The sequence below is a fragment of the Gymnoscopelus microlampas genome (genome assembly GCF_963454915.1).
Source record: "Gymnoscopelus microlampas genome assembly, chromosome: 20".
NCBI classification, from domain to species: domain Eukaryota; kingdom Metazoa; phylum Chordata; class Actinopteri; order Myctophiformes; family Myctophidae; genus Gymnoscopelus; species Gymnoscopelus microlampas.
Window position 1 is genome coordinate 18194314 of NC_139957.1, and position 18447 is coordinate 18212760.

An 18447-nucleotide genomic window follows, 5' to 3' on the forward strand; every position below is an offset into this window, starting at 1 on the left:
ATTGGTTCCGCCTCCACGTCGGCATATGAACCAATAGCACAGCACGTTTTCATACGTAACCACGTCCAACGGGGTCAAAGCAATGGACGCCTTCCTTCCTAATGTAAACAAACACAGACAGACCCACTGGTAGAGGGCAGGTGAGGTTTTACTCAGGTCACCACCTGCTGTTGATACCGACAACTTTCACATTGCGAGTACAAACCTATAATGTTGCAATTATTCCTTGTCCATATTTTTTGCTCCCAGAATTGAGATACGATGAGGCTTTTATCAAATGCCGCACGGATTGCTCTGTGTCAGAAGAACGTGAGCAGCAGACAGTTTTGGGGATGGCTCAATGCAGTGTTCAACAAGTAAGGAATCCATTCATTATTTCTTTATCAATCCATGGTCGTCCCTCTTGGTACGTGACACTATAGTCTCAACTTCACGTATGGAGGCAGCTAATCTAATCTCCTGAGTCCTACAAGATGGCACAGTGCGTAGTCACTGCGACATCCACAAGCATGCATGAGTATGTTGGCTCACCAACCAGATGTATTATTTAATCAGAGTGATATCCTCAATACTTAAGATACGAAGATAGAGATGAATAGGGGGGGAAAGCTACAAAGGATCATCACAATGCATACTTAAATATTTTTGCTGTTTAGAAGCAAACTGAGAACACCTCTTGTTCAACGTCTGTTTATTATTTGAGAAATGTACAGGTCACTTTGCGTCATTTGCTACTTACTTTTGCACTTTAAATTCTGATTTAACTTATCTCTGTGATGTCATGTCTACAGGGTAGATCACGAGAGAATCAAAGCTGTGGGTCCAGACAGAGCTGCATCGGAGTGGCTCCTGAGATGCGGGGCTGAAGTGAGGTTCCAGGGCTTTGATCGCTTCCAACACGACTACAATGGTCTGCCCACTGGCCCACTGGGCCGTTATAAGATCCAGGCAATTGACGCCACAGAATCCTGCATCATGCACAACGGGTTTGATTATTTAGGTCAGTCTACACTACAGACACAGCCCTTGTTCATGTGACCCGTTTTAGAAGTACAAGAGTGTGATTTGTCCCCCTACCCCTTTATTTCATATGGGTTCTTGCCTCGAGTTAAACTCTGGCTATCCAGCTGCAAATATGATAATTTCCATGGTTAAAAAGGGAAGCCAAGGGGGTACAGTAAGTGACACAAGCGACGGGGAGGTTTTACACCAAGAGAGAGACTGTTCACTGCCTGTGAACATTTCTATTATGGTATAGTCTGTATATAGTTTGTATAGTCTGTTTGCTGTTGTATGTCTATTGATGGACCACAATGGAAACAAGCTTCGGCTTTTTTGTGTTTAATCTATTTTGGCACCTTTAACTGGTGATAATATGCTTTTAATTGTTGCCAATAAAGTATTCCATTCTATATGACCTCTTGGCCACTCTCCTCAAAAAGTTTTTTCTGGAACTAGAGTCGTCAGGATGCTCTGTTTTGGCAAAGATCCAACTGCTTTAGTCTAGACCTTGCCTGTGTCATTTAATCAGCTGAATCTATGACAGGAGTGTCTTACACTGGGTAGAAACGGACACTGCACTGTCTGTGACCCTGTTGGCCACGAGCGGACTGCTTGCTCAAAATGTTTCTTTCTATGTGTCTATGAGCAGTGTCCCCAAAATGCTCAGTTTTGACAAAACTAAGACTTGATTTGGTGTATACTGTCTGTGTATATGCCATTTAATACATTAATTCTGAGTCAAATGCAATTTTTGTTCAATTTTAAATATAAATGCTTTTTATAAAGTTAATTAGACCCTTTGTTTTAGATTTGTAGAGCTCATTTAATTAATTTAATCTGTCAGTCAGTTTTTTTTCCTGTTCTTGTTTTGTCTTTCTAGATGGCCTGAAACACTTGGAAGAAGTCAAGTTCAACAAGTGCATATACATTGAGGATACATGCCTAGAGAGGCTGAGCTCCATTGAGAACCTGCAGGACAGTTTGCACACGATGGAGATTGTGTCCTGTGGAAATGTGACGGATAAAGGACTTATCGCTTTGCACCAACTCAGGTAGGCTTTTCACTTCAGATTGTTTATTCATTGCTAAAATGGTGAGAAACCATCTGCACATGGCCCATGCAGTTTTCATGTCTATTGTTTATCAGATTTCAAGCTCTGCTGAATGCCATTGAAACTGAAATAGCATAAAACTGCATGGAACAAATATTTCTATAATATATATATATTAATACAATATATAGACTGGCCATTTACATTCATAGCAACACTTTCACTTCCGTGTCAAATGCAAAGAGGATGCATTTATTCAATGTAAAGCTAAATGCTTTGGTTATTGTATCAGTAGCAAGAAGCGTCATCCGGTAACCCAGCAAAGAAGCTGGGTGTGAAATTGAACACAAAAGTATGACCCATCTATACTATTTTTGTGAAACAGATGGTATTAAAATAGTTCCATTCTTTCCCTAAGAAATATGCAGCCTTTTCATTAAAAGAAAGAACCCATATATATTGGGATGTAGGTAGGTAGTGATGAATTATGTCTGTTCATCTCCACAGGAATTTAGAGCATCTCTTTCTCAGCGATTTGCCCGGGATCAAAGAGAAAGATAAGACTGTACAGAGACTACAGACAGCACTTCCCCGCTTGGATATAGCACTGGACCTTGAATGACAATGTCCAAAATGTCAAACTTTCCACACCTTTTATATGTCAAGTTGTTCAGAGCAGCAGACTCAAATCTGAGAAAAGTAAGACCTTGAGCATGCAGGTTCTGCAGACACTATGATGAAGATGTGATGTTTTGATTGAAATGTTATCTCCCTGTGGTTGTGAAACAGCAAGGCTTTCACTGTGTCCTGCAGTCTCTTTTCAAAAGAAAGTGTCAAACACATCTGTAAGGTTTATCACAATGGGAGTCGTGACATAATGGGATGCTAGGGGCTTTAGCAGCTTTGGGATCGATGCGGAATTAAAGAGATGACTAAAATTTTAAATTTAATAACAGTTCTATGGTGTAAATAGGACAATGTAATAAAGTGAAAGACAAGTGCAGGATTTGAACAGCACTTTATGTTCGATCATGTTTACTGTTATATAGTTCATATTATCAACATTCAACAAATAATAAAGTTTACGCCACATGTGGTGTACATAAAGAAAACGCACATTCTGAGTTTTACAGTAACTCACAACCCTTTTGAAAAAAGCTGAAGATTTTCAAAACTGATTTGGCATGTGTCCATGTCCATGGGTAGATCGATGGCTATAAACATCCTTAGCACCAGAGATCCAGAAATAATGAGTACTGTTTGTTTGTTTGTGTTACTCCTGTATTTGTCCATCTGGAATAAATGGTGTGTTAATTAAAAGCCAACAGATACATTTCTGAATGAACAGTACACAAATAGGATTTCCAATCATTAAAGTCAGGCTCTGTGATTTTAATCTGCTTAGCACCCTCATTTACTTGATTTGACAAAGGGCCAATGCATTTGCTTTCCACATTGATATATAACTTACTTTAGACAATCCGTATTAAAACACAATGTGCTACCAAAGTCACTCGTACTGAGTTCATCGTTGTATACATAATATAAAAAAAAACATTTGGCAAACTAAGTAAGGCAGTTTATATTATAACTGTACCTCCAGTCTACTGACCATCTACAAGCAGAGCAGTGGATTGCTCCTTGTCATCACCTGCATTTATAACAAAATACAAGAAAATTAGCTTGAAATGTAGGCAACATATATAAACCCATCTGTCTTTTTAGTAGACATATACTGTAGTGCATAGAATTATGTCACAAACGAGACATCCCATACACCCATATATAGAGAGAGAGGGAGAGGGAGAGTTTGGTTGAATCCAATTGCTTGCCTGAAGGTGCTTCTACAATCAGCTTTATGTCCTGAGGTGTTTATTCAAGGTCTTTCAGTCTGGGATCTAGATGTTCGGTAGATGGTAGTTGAACTTTCGCAGATTGCTGTAGTAGTACTTCTTGTTGTCCAGAGCTGGAAAGATGCTGCTGCTGGTAAGCTGTGGTAAATACTAGGAAAAAATAAATCAATGTCAGCAATTCTAGAGGACACATTAAAAATAAGATGGTAAAAGAAAAGGTGGCAATGGTCTCTTTTCTGTGGTAATGTGTTTTAACGTGACTTTTAAGGTTTATGACCAAACTAAAATAATACCAACTAACCAGTGTTCGTCGCTTAACACCTACACTACAGGTCACACGATGGACAATTGATATGCATCTAGGCTCATTCCTATGTTAATTCACCTGGTGTGAGTCGGGAGCCTTTGTAAACTTTGTTGTGGTGTGAATTTAATAATCCATAAAATGGTATCACACCGAATGGTTTCTTGTTCTTTTTCACTACTTTTAAACGGAATGGCTTACCCCAGGAGGGAGGTGCTTGCGGGGTAACCGTACCCTCTTGCTGGTTGTACGCTCATGCTCTCTTGTCATGGTCTCATTCTTTTCCCTCAGAATATCAAAGTAGGGATGTTCCAGGAGCTGTTCACAGGTCAGTCTCTCTGCTGGGTCCATCCTCAGACAACCCTAGGAGTTCAACATCCAAGTCATTAACAGTGCCAGACTTATTTCTGGCTGTGTTGTCCCAGTGCCAGAGCCAAAAATCATTGTAAAAAAAAAGTGCTCAGGAGCCGAGATACAGCCTTTTTCAGTAAGAAGTTAAAGAGTGAATGGAGCACCACATTTTAAAATCATGATATCTACACGTCCAGTATACTGACCTGTTCCTCCCATACACTCCCTGTCAACATTTTATGCCCTAGAGCAGTGGTTCTCAACCTTTTCAGGCCGCGACCCCACAAAATAATCATATTTGAAATTGAACTGGGGACCCCCCACCATAAGCACTTGGACTGTAGGAGTTGAGGCATTACATTTTGTTTGACTCGGTTCCACAGATAAATATTGCGAATGCTAGTAGGCCTAGGCCTTTTTAATCTTAAAAAAGTCCTTAAATTGTAACTTCACTGTCATCTGGGGACCCCCCCAAAAAAAATCATGTGGGTCCCCCTGGGGGTCCCGACCCACAGGTTGAGAACCACTACCCTAAAGCCTAGACTGACAATAATATTCTATGATTTCTATTGTACTGTAGTTAATGTGGTTAGTTTACCACTTTAAATTAGAACATAAATTTACTATGAGGGTTTCAGAATATCTTGTCTAATCCAAGTTATGAAAATAGGCCCAACATATTTTATCACCATACTATTACATGGTATTGCTGAATATTTGATTCTGATTCAATTAAGGCATTCTGCTGTCTGTTCATTCTGAATAATGGGCCACTGTGTTGCCTCTCTTTACTCTCTTTGCTGGGGATGTGGAGGCTTATAAGATAATACAATACATTTTTAAATGAATAATTTCATGGCAAATGAAAGATTCAATTTGTACGTAGCCATGTGATAAGCAGGATAGCGTATAGTGAGCATTGCTAAATAAACCCAGGCATGGTGACACAGACTGATGTATAGTTTTGCTGTACATATCCCTTAAATTATAATGTGTAATTTAGAGAATACAGTCTGCCACTATAATGTAAAACATAAAAAACCCTCAGAGAATACAGTCAACTGCCACTATAATGTAAAAAATAAAAAACCCTCAGAGAATACAGTCAACTGCCACTATAATGTAAAAAATAAAAAACCCTCAGAGAATACAGTCAACTGCCACTATAATGTAAAAAATAAAAAAAACCTCATCATTACCTTCATGAGACTCAATGCTTGGTGAGAGAGATTAGGATGTTTCTGTTCCAAAGGTTCCTACAGATATACAGTACATTTTACAATGATACAGCTGTGTATATATACATAAATATATTATCTTAAGATATAAAATATTGTCTTTAAATGTTTCAGTGTTTTCTATGTTTCTTCTTTTGTGGTTTCCCCTCACCATTTCCTGTGGCTCCGGAATGGACACTCCGCTGAAGAACTGGTTGCTGCTGAAGACCTGCTGGTGTCGAGGAATCAGGTCTCCTGTAGAGGACAGAGAAGGGATATGAAGCTCCTCTTTTTACAGCGGTAACTGTTGTGAATATTCAGTGAATATTAATTTCTGCCATGTATGCTTGTCTTTGAGTTGCAGACCTCATGTGTCTGTACCATCATTTATTTTTCAACTCAACTTGCAACTTCACTGAGAGTTAAACTGGTGATAATTTGCTCATAACCCCAGTGCAGTGACCTTCAAGACAAATGTATACTTCATTGTCAGATACTCACTTACTTCTTTTCAAATGACACAAGTGAACACTTTCCATGCTTTTTTTAAGCCAAATTTATATTTTGTCGTATAACTACATCACTTGCTGAAAATATTAAAACGCAATGCATTGCCTCACATTGTTCAGTTGAAAATCCTTTATCTTCAGCAAGTAATGCAGTAATTCGACACAGTAATTCTCCATTAGGCTACATCCATAAAATATTGCAATTATAACTCTTGAAATAGGTAACATTTTCTTGGACCTCCAAACTGAAAATCGGTAACAGACACAATATTCTATTAGGCGTACCCAGAGTCTTTCTGATGAGATAGAGCTGGTCCATGTCTGATTTGCCAGGCCATAGGGGAATCCCTGACAGCAGCTCAGCAAACACACACCCGATCGCCCACACATCCACTGGGGATCCGTACTGTGTGTCCCCCACTAGCAGCTCAGGGGCGCGGTACCAGCGGGTCGCCACATAGTCCGTGTAGTAGTCACAGGGACCAGCTGGACACAGCACAGGAACATGACAGGGTTTAAAGGGTAAATGTTTCCACTTCATTTAAACAAAATAGGAAGTTAATGTATGTATACATTTATACAGTATGGACAGTCCTTGTAGTGAAACATACTGTATGACCAAATACAGATTTAAGGACCTGGGTGTATCATCGGTTAATGGCTAATTATGTTAATAGACGCAGTGTGACAAAAGATCTAACGACACCTCACAACCGAGCATTAGTACAAATGATACCTTCCCTTAATACAAAACAGTTAACAGAGCAGACCTAGCAAAGTGATTATTTGCAACAAAGCTATATTTGTGACTTTTTGTCTTTTAGTTTTACAGCACTTTGCTGTTGCCCTGCACCTTAATATACAAAGAGAGCCTGTATTGAAAGCACCTACTGCCACAAAATACGCGGTCCAACTGAATTCAGAGAGATATGATCGTTTGCAGATCAATGGTAGCAAAGTCAAGTGCCATGGTACACCCAAATCCTTACTAATCTCCATTGACCTTTTGTACAAAGCAGATAACCAACCGTTCAAGCATATTTATTTTTGTCCAACAGCTCCACGTAAGTTGTGCTGTAAATACTCCTGGTCTTAAAATGCCAAATGACATACAACAATGACCACTAGATGGCACTGGAAGAGATGTGAAAAGAAATGTCCCATCAAACCTCAAGCACTTACTGAGTATCCTGGCAAAGCCGAAGTCACAGAGCTTGATAACTTGGTGCTTGGTGATGAGAATATTCTCTGGTTTGACATCCCTGTGAATACACTGCCACGGGTCGGAAAACAACAACAACAAAAATACAGTTAGTCGGTATGAGCTTAAAAGACATGCCATAGTGGTCCTCACGTTGCCATTGTGTTTGTGGTTTTTGAGAATCTGGTGACAAATAGGTGTGATTCAGAGAAACTAAAGACATTGAGGCCTGGACTTTAGCTCCTCAGCCAGTTAAAGGGGCCCCTGTAGTTTGTTGTGTCTAGGTGATACATTAACTACTGGCGGGGCAGGGGAAGGAATTCTTGTAAAAGAAGAAGAAAAAAAGCCATAAAACCAGTGGCTTGGTGGAACTGGGGGAGGGAGGAGATGTGTGGAATCCTAAGACACTTGAGAAGTAGTTTGGACAACGGAAAATGCTACAACACAGTTAGTTGGTATGCTAAATAATACTGTATGCTATCCTAAATGCACAAATAGAAACCCCTTTGTCATATGTGGTACAAAATAGAGCTTAAAACATATAGAAACGTTGAACTTGAAAAGTGAGCAGAGCAAATGGGAAGAATGTAGTTTAATCACAGAGCAAGTAATCATTCAGAACAAGTTCATATCAACACCACTTACATTTTGTTTGTGACAGAAGTTGACAGCTTGGAGGGTCTGCCAGGTTATGCTTTTTACAAGGTGCTCTGGAACGCTGCAGACCATGGAAGGAGCAGTGTTAGTTGCCAAAAGAATGAAATCCCACAAGCACATTCAAAATCATTGGCCTGTAATGACACATTTTACGGTATGCAAGTTGAAAAGATTAACCTAATAAAAAATGTTTTAAAAAGGGCCTGGGTAGATCGTATCAAGAGCATTTTGTTTATGCATTTTAGTTAAGGCAACCTCCTTGTCACAAGTCTCCCTTTGAAATGACATTTTCTAACAAGACAGTGAGCCCATAAATGACAACTCTCCACCTATTCAGCTTTTCCTTCTTGCATGCTCATCTTTTACACTTCTCCTATCATCTCTACACTTCTGTCTACTTTCCTGTCTCTGCGACTCTGCTCTTCTGACATCTTCTTTTCTGTCAGATGGCTTTGGAGGGACAGAGTGGAGAGGCCTGCCATTCCTATTGTGAGCTGCTGCGATGCTCGACACACACTGAGGCATTGTTGGTTCAGGGACCATCTATCAGTGTTGCCAGGGAAATGGCTAAATCGAGACTTGTGACTGACAATTAATAACAGTCTCCGCCCCCGGTTTCAGAGTCCTCTGTGGCCAGGAGGCCACAGGCCAGAGAGAGAGAGAGAGGGAGAGCAAAACACAGTAAAAATGAGGGGGAGCCTAATGGGTCCCAACAATTCTACCAGCAATGCATTCTGGGAGTACATCACTGTAAACATTCCACAACGAGCAGGTCAGTTTCCCTGGAGACGAGCACTGTAGTTGTCAGGAGTTGAACAAAGCACAGTGCATAGTGTACCATGGATATACCGTACAACACAGGATGAAATGGCACTTGATGAATTGGTACTGCAACACAGGACCATGCCCTGTTGTAAATTCTTGGTATGTCAATATTACTGACTGACTGTATACTTCCACTGTGTACGTAGCACATGGAAGACCCCATTCAGATTTGTTGCACCCTCCTTTTGCATAATCCAAATATTAGTCTCAAAGCTTGGAAAACACCCATTAATTAACTTGTCTCCTAGACTTTCCCCTTTAACATTCTGCTGCATGTCAGAAGTAGATCTCACTCAGTGAATATAATGGAGGCAATGTCAAATTAATAGGAGGTCAACAAAGAACATAGGCTTTGATTCACCTCATTTCATGAAAGCACAGGTGGTCTATCCTATGTTTTGTACACTGCATATGCTACTTTTCCAGAGATGAATGCAGTGGGTAGCTTGCATGATTAAGAATAAGGCAACTACTAAGTTTTATTGTAGCACAATGACATATGTCATTATATAAGTTCAAAGGTCCTTAATAATAGTGTGAGTCCTAATTAATATGAAAGTGAAAAGCGGCACTGTGGTGTCTCCACCAGTTAATGCACAGTCCACATAAATGTACAGTCCTGGGTTACATGTTGTTGCAACATGTGTTGCATGTGAGCCCTCCTGTTGTTGACACACTATTTTCCCTCTCTCATTACTATTAAATATCTCCAATAAAAAAAATCTGATATATCTTGATAATCATCTTAATTTTCCTAGACATAACTGCCAGTGAGACAGACGTACCCTCTAGGATAGCGGTCCAGCTCGTTGAGGACAGTGTGGTCGCAGTACTCAAACACCAGGTGCAGCTTCCGTTTGCGGCGGAACACCTCAATCAGATTGACCAGGTTGGCGTGCTTCAGTTGCTGCAGTGACACAAAGAACACCAAGAACAAAAGAATCACTCAAAGGTTTGCAATTAGTCATCTTGGAGCAAAGGCTTGTTTAATTGTTGCATAGTAGTAACAGCAGGGTAATCTGGGAATACAGTGTTTTTTACAATTGCACCAATCAAGTAATCGCCTTCTAATACTGAATTGTACAGTCAGTGGTAGAATGAGTACTTAGATTGTTTTACTTAAGTAAAAGTAGCAGACCACAATATGAAAATACTCTGTTACAAGTAAAAGGCCTGTATTAAATGTTTTTACTTACCAGCTACTTTCGAATAGCCGGAGTATAAAATTGTGCTTGAGTGGTTAATATATGTTTCGTATTAATAATCTAAATCTACAAAGTAACTAGAGTAGACAGTATAAAGTATTGACATTTTTAAATACTCAAGTAAAGTAAAAGAACCTCAAAATTGTACTTAAGTACAGTACTTGAGTAAATGTACTTAGTTACTTTCCACAACTGTGTACAGTATAGTGTTTGTTCAACAGGGCAAGTTCCCACTCGTCTTATCAGACGGAGGTGTAACGTCAAAAAACAAACAGAACCCCCTAAACAGATGGTAATAATAAACAAGACTGTTGCCCATGACAACCTGTGCCCATCCTGTCCTATTTATGAGGCTAGCATCTGATGTCCAGAGTGGCCAGTAGGGAACAAAGCAATCTGCTACAGAGGGACTAATTAAACAATAGCTTTAGTTTTCGTTTTTCAGAATTGAAGCAACATATACATTTTAATCAATAAAAACTTTTATTGTAATAAAAATAAATCCACTAAGAAAGAAGGTAATCTGATGATGATGATGATGCTGATTATGAGTATGTTTTTTTGGTTTGTTCATAATTGTGTTCATAACCAAAATCAAGCATCTGGCATTTCCATAAGATTAGACAGATCATCTGGCACAAGAATGAATTTCTTGACTATTTACACACAAAAAAATCTTGTATTGCATCTCCAAAAACATCTGAGTCATACAATTAAAAACATAGACACAAGTATACTAGATGTTGAATGAATGCCAAGTCGTCTCAAATACCAGATCTGATTTTAAATTAGCAGGGGCTTCTGAAACAGGTGCTTTGCACTCAGCCAATGGTGTAAAAAGTACTCATTACTTTTACTTTTAGCCTACTTTAGTGAAAGTATCAATGTAGAAACTAGAAATACTCTAGTAAAGTCAAATTCGGGGATTCAAAAATGTCTTGAGTAAAAGTACAAAAGTACTGGCATCAGCATATACTTAAAGTACCAAAAGTATACTCATAACACAGAATGTCACATTTCACAAGTTTTCAAAATGTAGAAAAATCTTTTGAAAATAGCAGATCTACAAGCTCACAACGTGTCCCATCGCTTGTAAGTATAGGGCTGAAGTAGTTAATGTATGTTTTGTGATAATAATCTAAATCTTAAAAGTAACTAAAGCTGTAAAATAATTGTAGTGAAGTAAAAGTACTATTTTCCTCTGAGATGTAGGGGAGTGGGAGTAGAAGTAGAAGTATAAAACATTTACTCAAGTAAAAAATACCTCAACATTTTACTTAAGTACAGTACTTGAGAAAATGTACTTAGTTACTTTCCACCACTGCATTCAGCACTTAATGGACATGTTATAGATATGTCATTAGCAGTTGGTAGGTTTCCCTAGATTATGCATAGCCACCAACAATAAAAGCAATGATCATTTTCCAAACTGGGAAAAATACAACTCATTATTTTCTTTTCAACTCTCCTGAATCCAATCTATTTAGAAATACTGATGCTAAAGTCAGTCATATTATTATAGTAAACATTACCATTTAATCTAACAATAACAATCGAAGTGGACAGAGCTCCACTCAGCAGGATATCCTTATTCCATGTATCATATCTGGGCAATACTACTGGAATTTAAATGTTTTTCTGAGTGTGATTCTGTCATTCTGTGATTTTGGAAACCATACAATATACTACTTCCTGCAATTCAATATTGTATTGAATGTGGCATATTTAGCTCTCACTTGTAGGCTAATAATGCCTAAACGTGGATATGCAATAGAATAGATTACTGTTTCTTAAACAGTGGGTCGGGACCCATTTGTGGGTCGTGGACACATTTGTATCCCTTTGTTTCCTACATTTTGATTTAATTATTATTTAAAAATATATTTTTTTTTTAAATCCACAAAAATGAAAAAGAAATTCGAATTAAAAACAAACTCAATGATTTTTGAAAATAATTAAATAGCCTACAAATCTAAGAAATCCCATAAATCAGAAAACAAATGTTTAAGAGTAGTGAAAATAAATAGCTGAGCTTGCGAGACGTTGTGAGCTTGTAGATGTGCTATCAGACATCACATTTCTCTTTTGGGTCTCGAGCTAAAACGTTTGGGAACCAGTGCAATAGATTAATCTAGATTTTATATCGGAAGTATGTCTTTAAAAAAAACTGATGTATATATATATATATATATATATATATATATATATATATATATATATATATATATATATATATGGACAGTGATTGTAAAAGTTTGGAGAACGGATGTTTACCTTGAGCATTCTGATCTCCCTCAGTGCAATCTTCTTGATGATGGGGTCGTCCTCGGACTCCACGAACTTCTTGATGGCGACGATCTGTCCCGTGTCTCTGTTCCTACACTTGAACACCACGCCGTAGGAGCCTTCACCGATCTTGGCGATCTTCTCATACTTCTCCATCCTCAGGCTCAGAGACAGGACTAGAGACCCAGCACATCAACAGAGCTGATGGCCCAGCTTGTCCCTGCAACGTGCACAGACGCGAATGACCGTATGAGTGCTTGTGCAGATGATGGTGGAAAAAGTAGCTACTCACATTTTTTACCTAAGTAAAAGTATCAACTGCAATGTAGAAATACTCGGTTACAAGTAACAGACCGGAATTCAGAATTGACTTGGCATCAAAATGTACTTAAAGTACCAAAAGTAGAAAGTAATCATTATGCAGAATGTCCCGTTTCACAAGTTTTCAAATGTGTAAAATGTATAAAAAATATTTTGAAAATAGCAGATCTACAAGCTCACAATGCATCGACGCGGCTATTTTCAAATGGGTAATGTAATGTATGTGTTGTAATAATAATCAAAATCTACAAAGTAACTAGTAGGCTAACTAAAGTTTAAATAATTGTAGTGGAATAAAAGTACAATATTTACCTCTGAGATGTACTGGAGTAGAAGTAAAAGTATTGACAATTGGAAATAAAAGTAAAAATACCACAGCGTTTTACTTAAGTGCAGTACTTGAGTAAATGTACTTAGTTACTTTACACCACTGTAGATGACAAATACAGTCCTGGTTTCTAAAGGTCTATAAACACACACAACCTGCATAACGCGATTTAAATGATGCTTGGACAAGAGTTAGGTCTGTTACTAGTTAAAATGTCTTAAAACTGAATATCAGCAAATAGCAATATAATAAATGGACAACTAATATGAGTTTTAAAAAAAGGCCATTTATAGGCTACATTCTTAAACTGGCAGTATTTGATTGCTCGAGGCAACATTACACCTGTAAGATTACCTAACGAAAACATTTGCATTGCAAATAGATGATTTCTACAGGGCAAAATGAACAGCTATACTATAGCACACTGGCTCTGTTAGAGCAAGCAAGTGGCAATGAAATCAAAGTGTTTCACTTCTGAATATGCCTCAAACTAACATAAACCTGACGTGAGAATAATTAAATCATAATCAAGAATTGATCAAAACTGATCAGCCATTGGCGACAAATTAAATAACCATCTATGTAAAAGTCATACTAATGTAGCAGGTAGGGTGTAGGCATGCGTGAGTATTCCTAAAGTTGTGTCGAAGTCGCAAAGTGAACATAAAACCGATACCGTATTTTTTACTCTAACCTCTAATTTGACTATTATATGCAAATACTGTAGAGACAACTTACACAGTGAGTCGTCGTTAGATGCTCCACGGCGAGACCTTCATTGAGCAGATGGTAGACAGCGGGCATCCAGTACGGTAGTAGGTGCCTCCTCTCAGTCTCCAGGTTGGTTGGAACTTGGAAGATGGACAGATGATGAACATCCACTTCACCAGCAGCTCCACAGACCTCTGTTTCAGACCAGTCAGACTCACAGTGTTGCCAGATTTTGCGAAAGAAACAAGCAACCAGGTCTATGAAAACAAGCCCAAAAGAAGCGATCACTCTTTGAAAATAGCCGATCTACAATCTCACAACGCGTCGTATTGCTCTGCTATTTTCAAAGAAAAATCTTGGAAAAATGTGAACATTTTGTAATATTTTCAAATCCACACAATCTTGTATGTGTATGGGGGGGGAGGGGGGTCTGAGTCTCATAAATATATATTAATTTGGGGGGTCCTTGACATGGAAATGCTTGAGAACCACTGGTTTAAACAACATTATAGTTAACAAGCCCAAATAAGCAACTACACTTTAAACAAGACCACAGAAAAACCACACCCGCCAATATTTACAAGCAACTTTACAAAAAAAAAACAGCCTAAAGTCGCTTATAATAAGCAGACATGGCAACACTGGTCAGACTCCACCTCCCTCCACACACGTTGTTCATGTTGCCCTGCGGCTTCAGGGACACATTGGGCGGCACCCACGAGCTGCACCAAAATAAGCCAATTTGTTTAGCAAATAATGTAGGCTACTAACAATTTGTGGATGTGCAGTTTTGTATATTTGCAATGTAAAAGGCGTGGTAGGCTAATAGGTATTTTCATATGCCAGCCAAGTTATACCTTTTTGCTGGAAAATAATAACAGATTGTATGCATACTTATGGCATAATAATGCATGAATAGAAACACTGATGTTGAAGTCATATTTGATACTGTCAGTGTACACCACTGCCAACAATAAAATGTGTGATTTTAAATGTTGATCGCCATCTCAAGGATGCTACACAGTGTGCCATGTCAAGTTCCGCCTGTCCTAGCGACAAACGTGAGCTTGTAGATTGTAGATTGTCTATTTTCAGCACACAACACTATATGGTCACACTAAGGGCTCCAGGCCTAACTTTTACCATCTGTAGTATGACATCACCGATCATCCAACATGGCAGTGAAGGGCAGACCAAAACAGCAACAACCTGACAAGTGTTGTCTCACAGAGACCAATTAGTGCTGGATGGGGAAGTCAGTGGAATGGAAGACTAAATAGGTAAATAATGGAAAATGTATACTCATTTCTCTCCACTCCTTCTGACTCACTCACCCGCCCACCCCCAGTCTCATCAGCTGTGTATTGAGGAGTGACATGTCCTCAACAGTTTATCATTGCAAAACAAATTTAAAGACATTTTTTACTCTGAAGTTTCAGGCGTTTAGCTGAATCTCTTATCCAGAGTAATGTTTTACAGTAGGTTTAACTGTTGTATCACATTCAACAAGCAATAGAAAAGAGTTGTAGGGTCAGAGACAAATGCAGCTTTGACCATTTTGCAGTGATCCTAGGAGAGAAACCGTTCCTCTACACACACACACGTCACACACGTTTTTGTGCACAAATACATCCGCACACAATGAAAGAAAAATAGTCAGATGACTTATTGTATTGTTAAAATTAGCCTTTTTATTACAAAAACAGCATCCTTTAAAGGTTTTGCTAAGGGAATGCGCAGATGTTATGAAAACCAAGCATTGTCCCTCATTTTGTCATTTTAAATAAAAAATGTACAAAAGTGCTTACATGGTGCAAATAATGAATAAAAGTAAAAGGTCTATAAAAGTGAGGAGGGGGGGTTAAAGAAAAACATTTGACATTATATTCAACTTCTGAAAAACAATGCAGCTGAGGAGGGAGCAGGTAGAGAGATAACTATATTACATAGCAGTAAAATAACCCAAAGCTGCTTGACAGCAGTTCTCTAGGTAGTTAATCCTATGTGAAGGAGTGGTGGGGCTGTCCCACTCACTGCAGGACTCCACCCGTCGGTCGCTGGCTGTGAACATCACGGCCAGTAAATCAAACATACCCTATTGCTTAGAGATTAATAAATAACCGTTTTTAAATAACCCACATCACTCTTGGGTTGTTTTTTCTTTTCTTTTTTAAATCTGTTTAAATCGTTCTATTAGTTTGACTAGATAGAGCATGTAAATCATCTCCGCTTGAGGATTTGTTTCCCACTAACAGTCATTGCCGGTGGTGTTACAAAAGCCTCTTGTTCTCAACAATCTTATAAAAAAAAATCTCCCACCGTTTGCTAATACTATCACAAATGTGTTTTAATGGCACTTAGTCAAATAACACCTATGCTGTTTCTAACAGTCCGCAGTCTGCCACAGGGCAGGAAATATGCTTTTCCCAAATTCACCAGACACTTTTCCACTATTTTACAAACCCAATATAGCCACTTAGTTTGTTTGTTTTGTATCCTTGAATCGCAGCAGGTTACTGGTCACAGAGTCTGGTTGGGTGGACAAACTTACCAGCTAGACAGAATCTACCAACATTTGGCTGGTGGTAGGTTTCTGACCCTGGTCTATAGAAAAGGGGAGGGGGAGTCAGGAGGACACTGGGTTTCAAAAGTTCATTTGAGATTTCTGTATGTGTGATTTCCACATTCGGCTCAAGAAAAGCTCCTCAGTGCTGTCCTATGAAGAGCAGGGTTTACAGCTGGAGGTGTTGATGTTGTAAGGCTACTTATGGATCCGTATTTGAGGAGGGCTTGCAGTTTCCCGGTTCCTCTTTACTGACCTGTGGATCCTGTGATCAGTAACAAACATTTCCACTTAAATTGGTTCTTCGAGCCAGTTGTGTTCCCTTGACGCGAAAAGGTCATACCGATGGAAAAGGCTGGTAAACTCTCCCAGAAGTTGAGGCAGCCTATTCACATCTCTGGATGTCCACAAGTCTTTGGGGATGGCAATAGGGCTTAGTAACTATTCTCATGACCTGCCAAAATGTAAAGGTTACTCAGGGCCGTGGGGTTGTCCGTGGGACGGCTCTCCAAGACCACCACCCTGTCAGAGGAATACAGAGGTAAAGCAGAGTTAGAACGACCACACACATTAAAATATGTCTCATTGTGACATGTTAGCAAAGGCTGGGAGATACACATCAGGTGGATTTTACCAACTGTGATTTGACCAACTTTGTGACCGTCCTATTGAAACGCGTGTGGCTCTTCACTGCGATCATAATAATATTATCAACAGCCTTGTCTCAGTCAAAAAAGCGAACCAGCGTGGCCAATGTAATGTTAGAAATAGTCAATGATGGGTCTCTCAAGAGATTTTGCCTGAAATATAAAATATGTAGCTGACATATGACAAACAGGGTTCTGCTATTACCACAAGTGCATATCAATACAGATGAAATTTGCTAACAATTTCAGAAGCAATGACAAAGATTAGGCCATCATATTGGCTCTCATGTTGCTCAGAGAACCACGTCCTTGCATACAGTATAACCTTGAGCTAAATGAAGGCATTCAATCAGACTGAAGACAGTAGTGGGATGAAGGCCAGATCACAATGACAGTAAGGGTTACATCTACAGTACATATGCCATCCGTCTCGTCTCGTAACAGTGACAGATGAGCAGGGCTTAGCAAACGAGGTACAGTCTTTACTGTCCCTTCTATCAGATGAAATTACAGAGGTGTGGAAGACACTCACACCAGGCTGGCAGTGCCCAGGTGCCAGTGAATAAAACATGGGCGGAGGAGAAGGCTAGGCAGACTGCACTGTTGCTTCGGCGCCACAGGATTAGGGCTGGGCCCGGGAGACCAGGACACCGTGGGGGGACCGCTGACGGTAATCATGTCTAATTGGGCTTCATTGCAGATAACCTCCTTCACTGACATAAATATGACTACAGTATGTCGTCAATAACATGAAAAGTTATGACATAAAAAAATATGAAGCCTGTCATAAAAATAAAATAGAAAACCGGCAGTGTCAAAAACTTTAAGGTTTTACTATAGTGTTTTCAAAATATAAAAATATGACAGATCCCAGCAAACGACTGATCTTCAAGGAGCACAATAATGTTGGTTATGTGGGTCTCATGTGGCAGACAGACAGAGGAGGACAGTTTTCTCTGATTTAATGTACAGTATATATTGTATATATACGAGTATGTGTGTGCGTGCGCGAGAGAGAATATTCAAACAACTGAAATCAAACTGTGTCAAAATAGGACAAATAAACAAGGCAGAGCTAGAGAAAAAGCGGAAAACAGAAAGATGGCGATGAAGAGAGAGAAAGAGAGAGACTCAGGGTCAGCAGGGGACAGCTGTGGAAGGAGAAAGGTTGGGTGAACACAAACAGCAGGCGGGTACTGTAGCTCTGGCATTGTACAAGGTAGGAAGAGCGAGACGGGAGAACCACCGGGGACAAATATGGAGGAGGGCTCTGTGGGTCATGTAGGACCCAGGAGAGGAGTGGGCTGTTTTGCTGGTTACCAGGTGATGTGAAAACACAGAGACCAGTGGGAGGACACTCACTCAATCCATCGCAGTTATCAGAGTGCCCTGCTTTTATGGAGGTCATGAGGGCA

The 18447-nt window shown here is 39.3% G+C and overlaps 3 protein-coding genes across 8 annotated transcripts in view; 1 reads left to right on the forward strand and 2 right to left on the reverse strand.

The window, feature by feature from the left end:
* Nucleotides 1-57: 57 nt before the first annotated feature.
* dmac2l (distal membrane arm assembly component 2 like) lies at nt 58-2700 on the forward strand. Of its 2 annotated transcripts, XM_084045765.1 has the most exons (5): nt 58-140; nt 250-356; nt 792-1000; nt 1883-2054; nt 2562-2700. In XM_084045765.1, the coding sequence occupies exons 2-5, from the start codon at nt 262-264 to the stop codon at nt 2674-2676; spliced, it is 591 nt and encodes a 196-aa protein (XP_083901891.1). In that variant the 5' UTR covers nt 58-140; nt 250-261; the 3' UTR covers nt 2677-2700. The 2 variants fall into 2 exon arrangements, with proteins under 2 accessions (XP_083901891.1, XP_083901892.1); XM_084045766.1 differs by lacking the exon at nt 58-140 and having other exon boundaries at nt 148-356.
* Nucleotides 2701-3055: 355 nt separating this feature from the next.
* cdkl1 (cyclin dependent kinase like 1 (CDC2 related kinase)) lies at nt 3056-13959 on the reverse strand. Its single transcript, XM_084045763.1, has 10 exons — nt 13852-13959; nt 12451-12682; nt 9757-9878; nt 8135-8207; nt 7471-7561; nt 6574-6774; nt 5952-6034; nt 5762-5818; nt 4413-4574; nt 3056-4057 (listed from the first exon to the last, which is right to left on the reverse strand). The coding sequence occupies exons 2-10, from the start codon at nt 12616-12618 to the stop codon at nt 3953-3955; spliced, it is 1062 nt and encodes a 353-aa protein (XP_083901889.1). The 5' UTR covers nt 12619-12682; nt 13852-13959; the 3' UTR covers nt 3056-3952.
* A 1528-nt stretch (nt 13960-15487) lies between these two features.
* The window catches only part of map4k5 (mitogen-activated protein kinase kinase kinase kinase 5), a 47324-nt gene continuing 44364 nt past the window's right edge, over nt 15488-18447 (reverse strand). For all 5 annotated transcript variants that reach the window (XM_084044840.1, XM_084044839.1, XM_084044838.1 and 2 more), the window contains one exon: nt 15488-16907. In XM_084044840.1, coding sequence (XP_083900966.1) covers nt 16820-16907 — 88 coding nt within the window. In that variant the 3' untranslated portion in view covers nt 15488-16819. The remainder of the gene's footprint in view (nt 16908-18447) is intronic.

Bases quoted from the DNA above. Each gene is read 5' to 3' on its own strand.
- dmac2l (XM_084045765.1), top strand. From the start codon at position 262: ATGAGGCTTTTATCAAATGCCGCACGGATTGCTCTGTGTCAGAAGAAC. The intron at 357-791 runs GTAAGGAATCCA...TCATGTCTACAG, and splicing joins CTCAATGCAGTGTTCAACAA to GGTAGATCACGAGAGAATCA. The intron at 2,055-2,561 runs GTAGGCTTTTCA...TCATCTCCACAG, and splicing joins ATCGCTTTGCACCAACTCAG to GAATTTAGAGCATCTCTTTC.
- cdkl1 (XM_084045763.1), bottom strand. From the start codon at position 12,618: ATGGAGAAGTATGAGAAGATCGCCAAGATCGGTGAAGGCTCCTACGGC. The intron at 6,035-6,573 runs GTACGCCTAATA...TGTCCTCTACAG, and splicing joins TCTCATCAGAAAGACTCTGG to GAGACCTGATTCCTCGACAC. The intron at 4,058-4,412 runs GTAAGCCATTCC...ATTTTTTCCTAG, and splicing joins GCAAGCACCTCCCTCCTGGG to TATTTACCACAGCTTACCAG.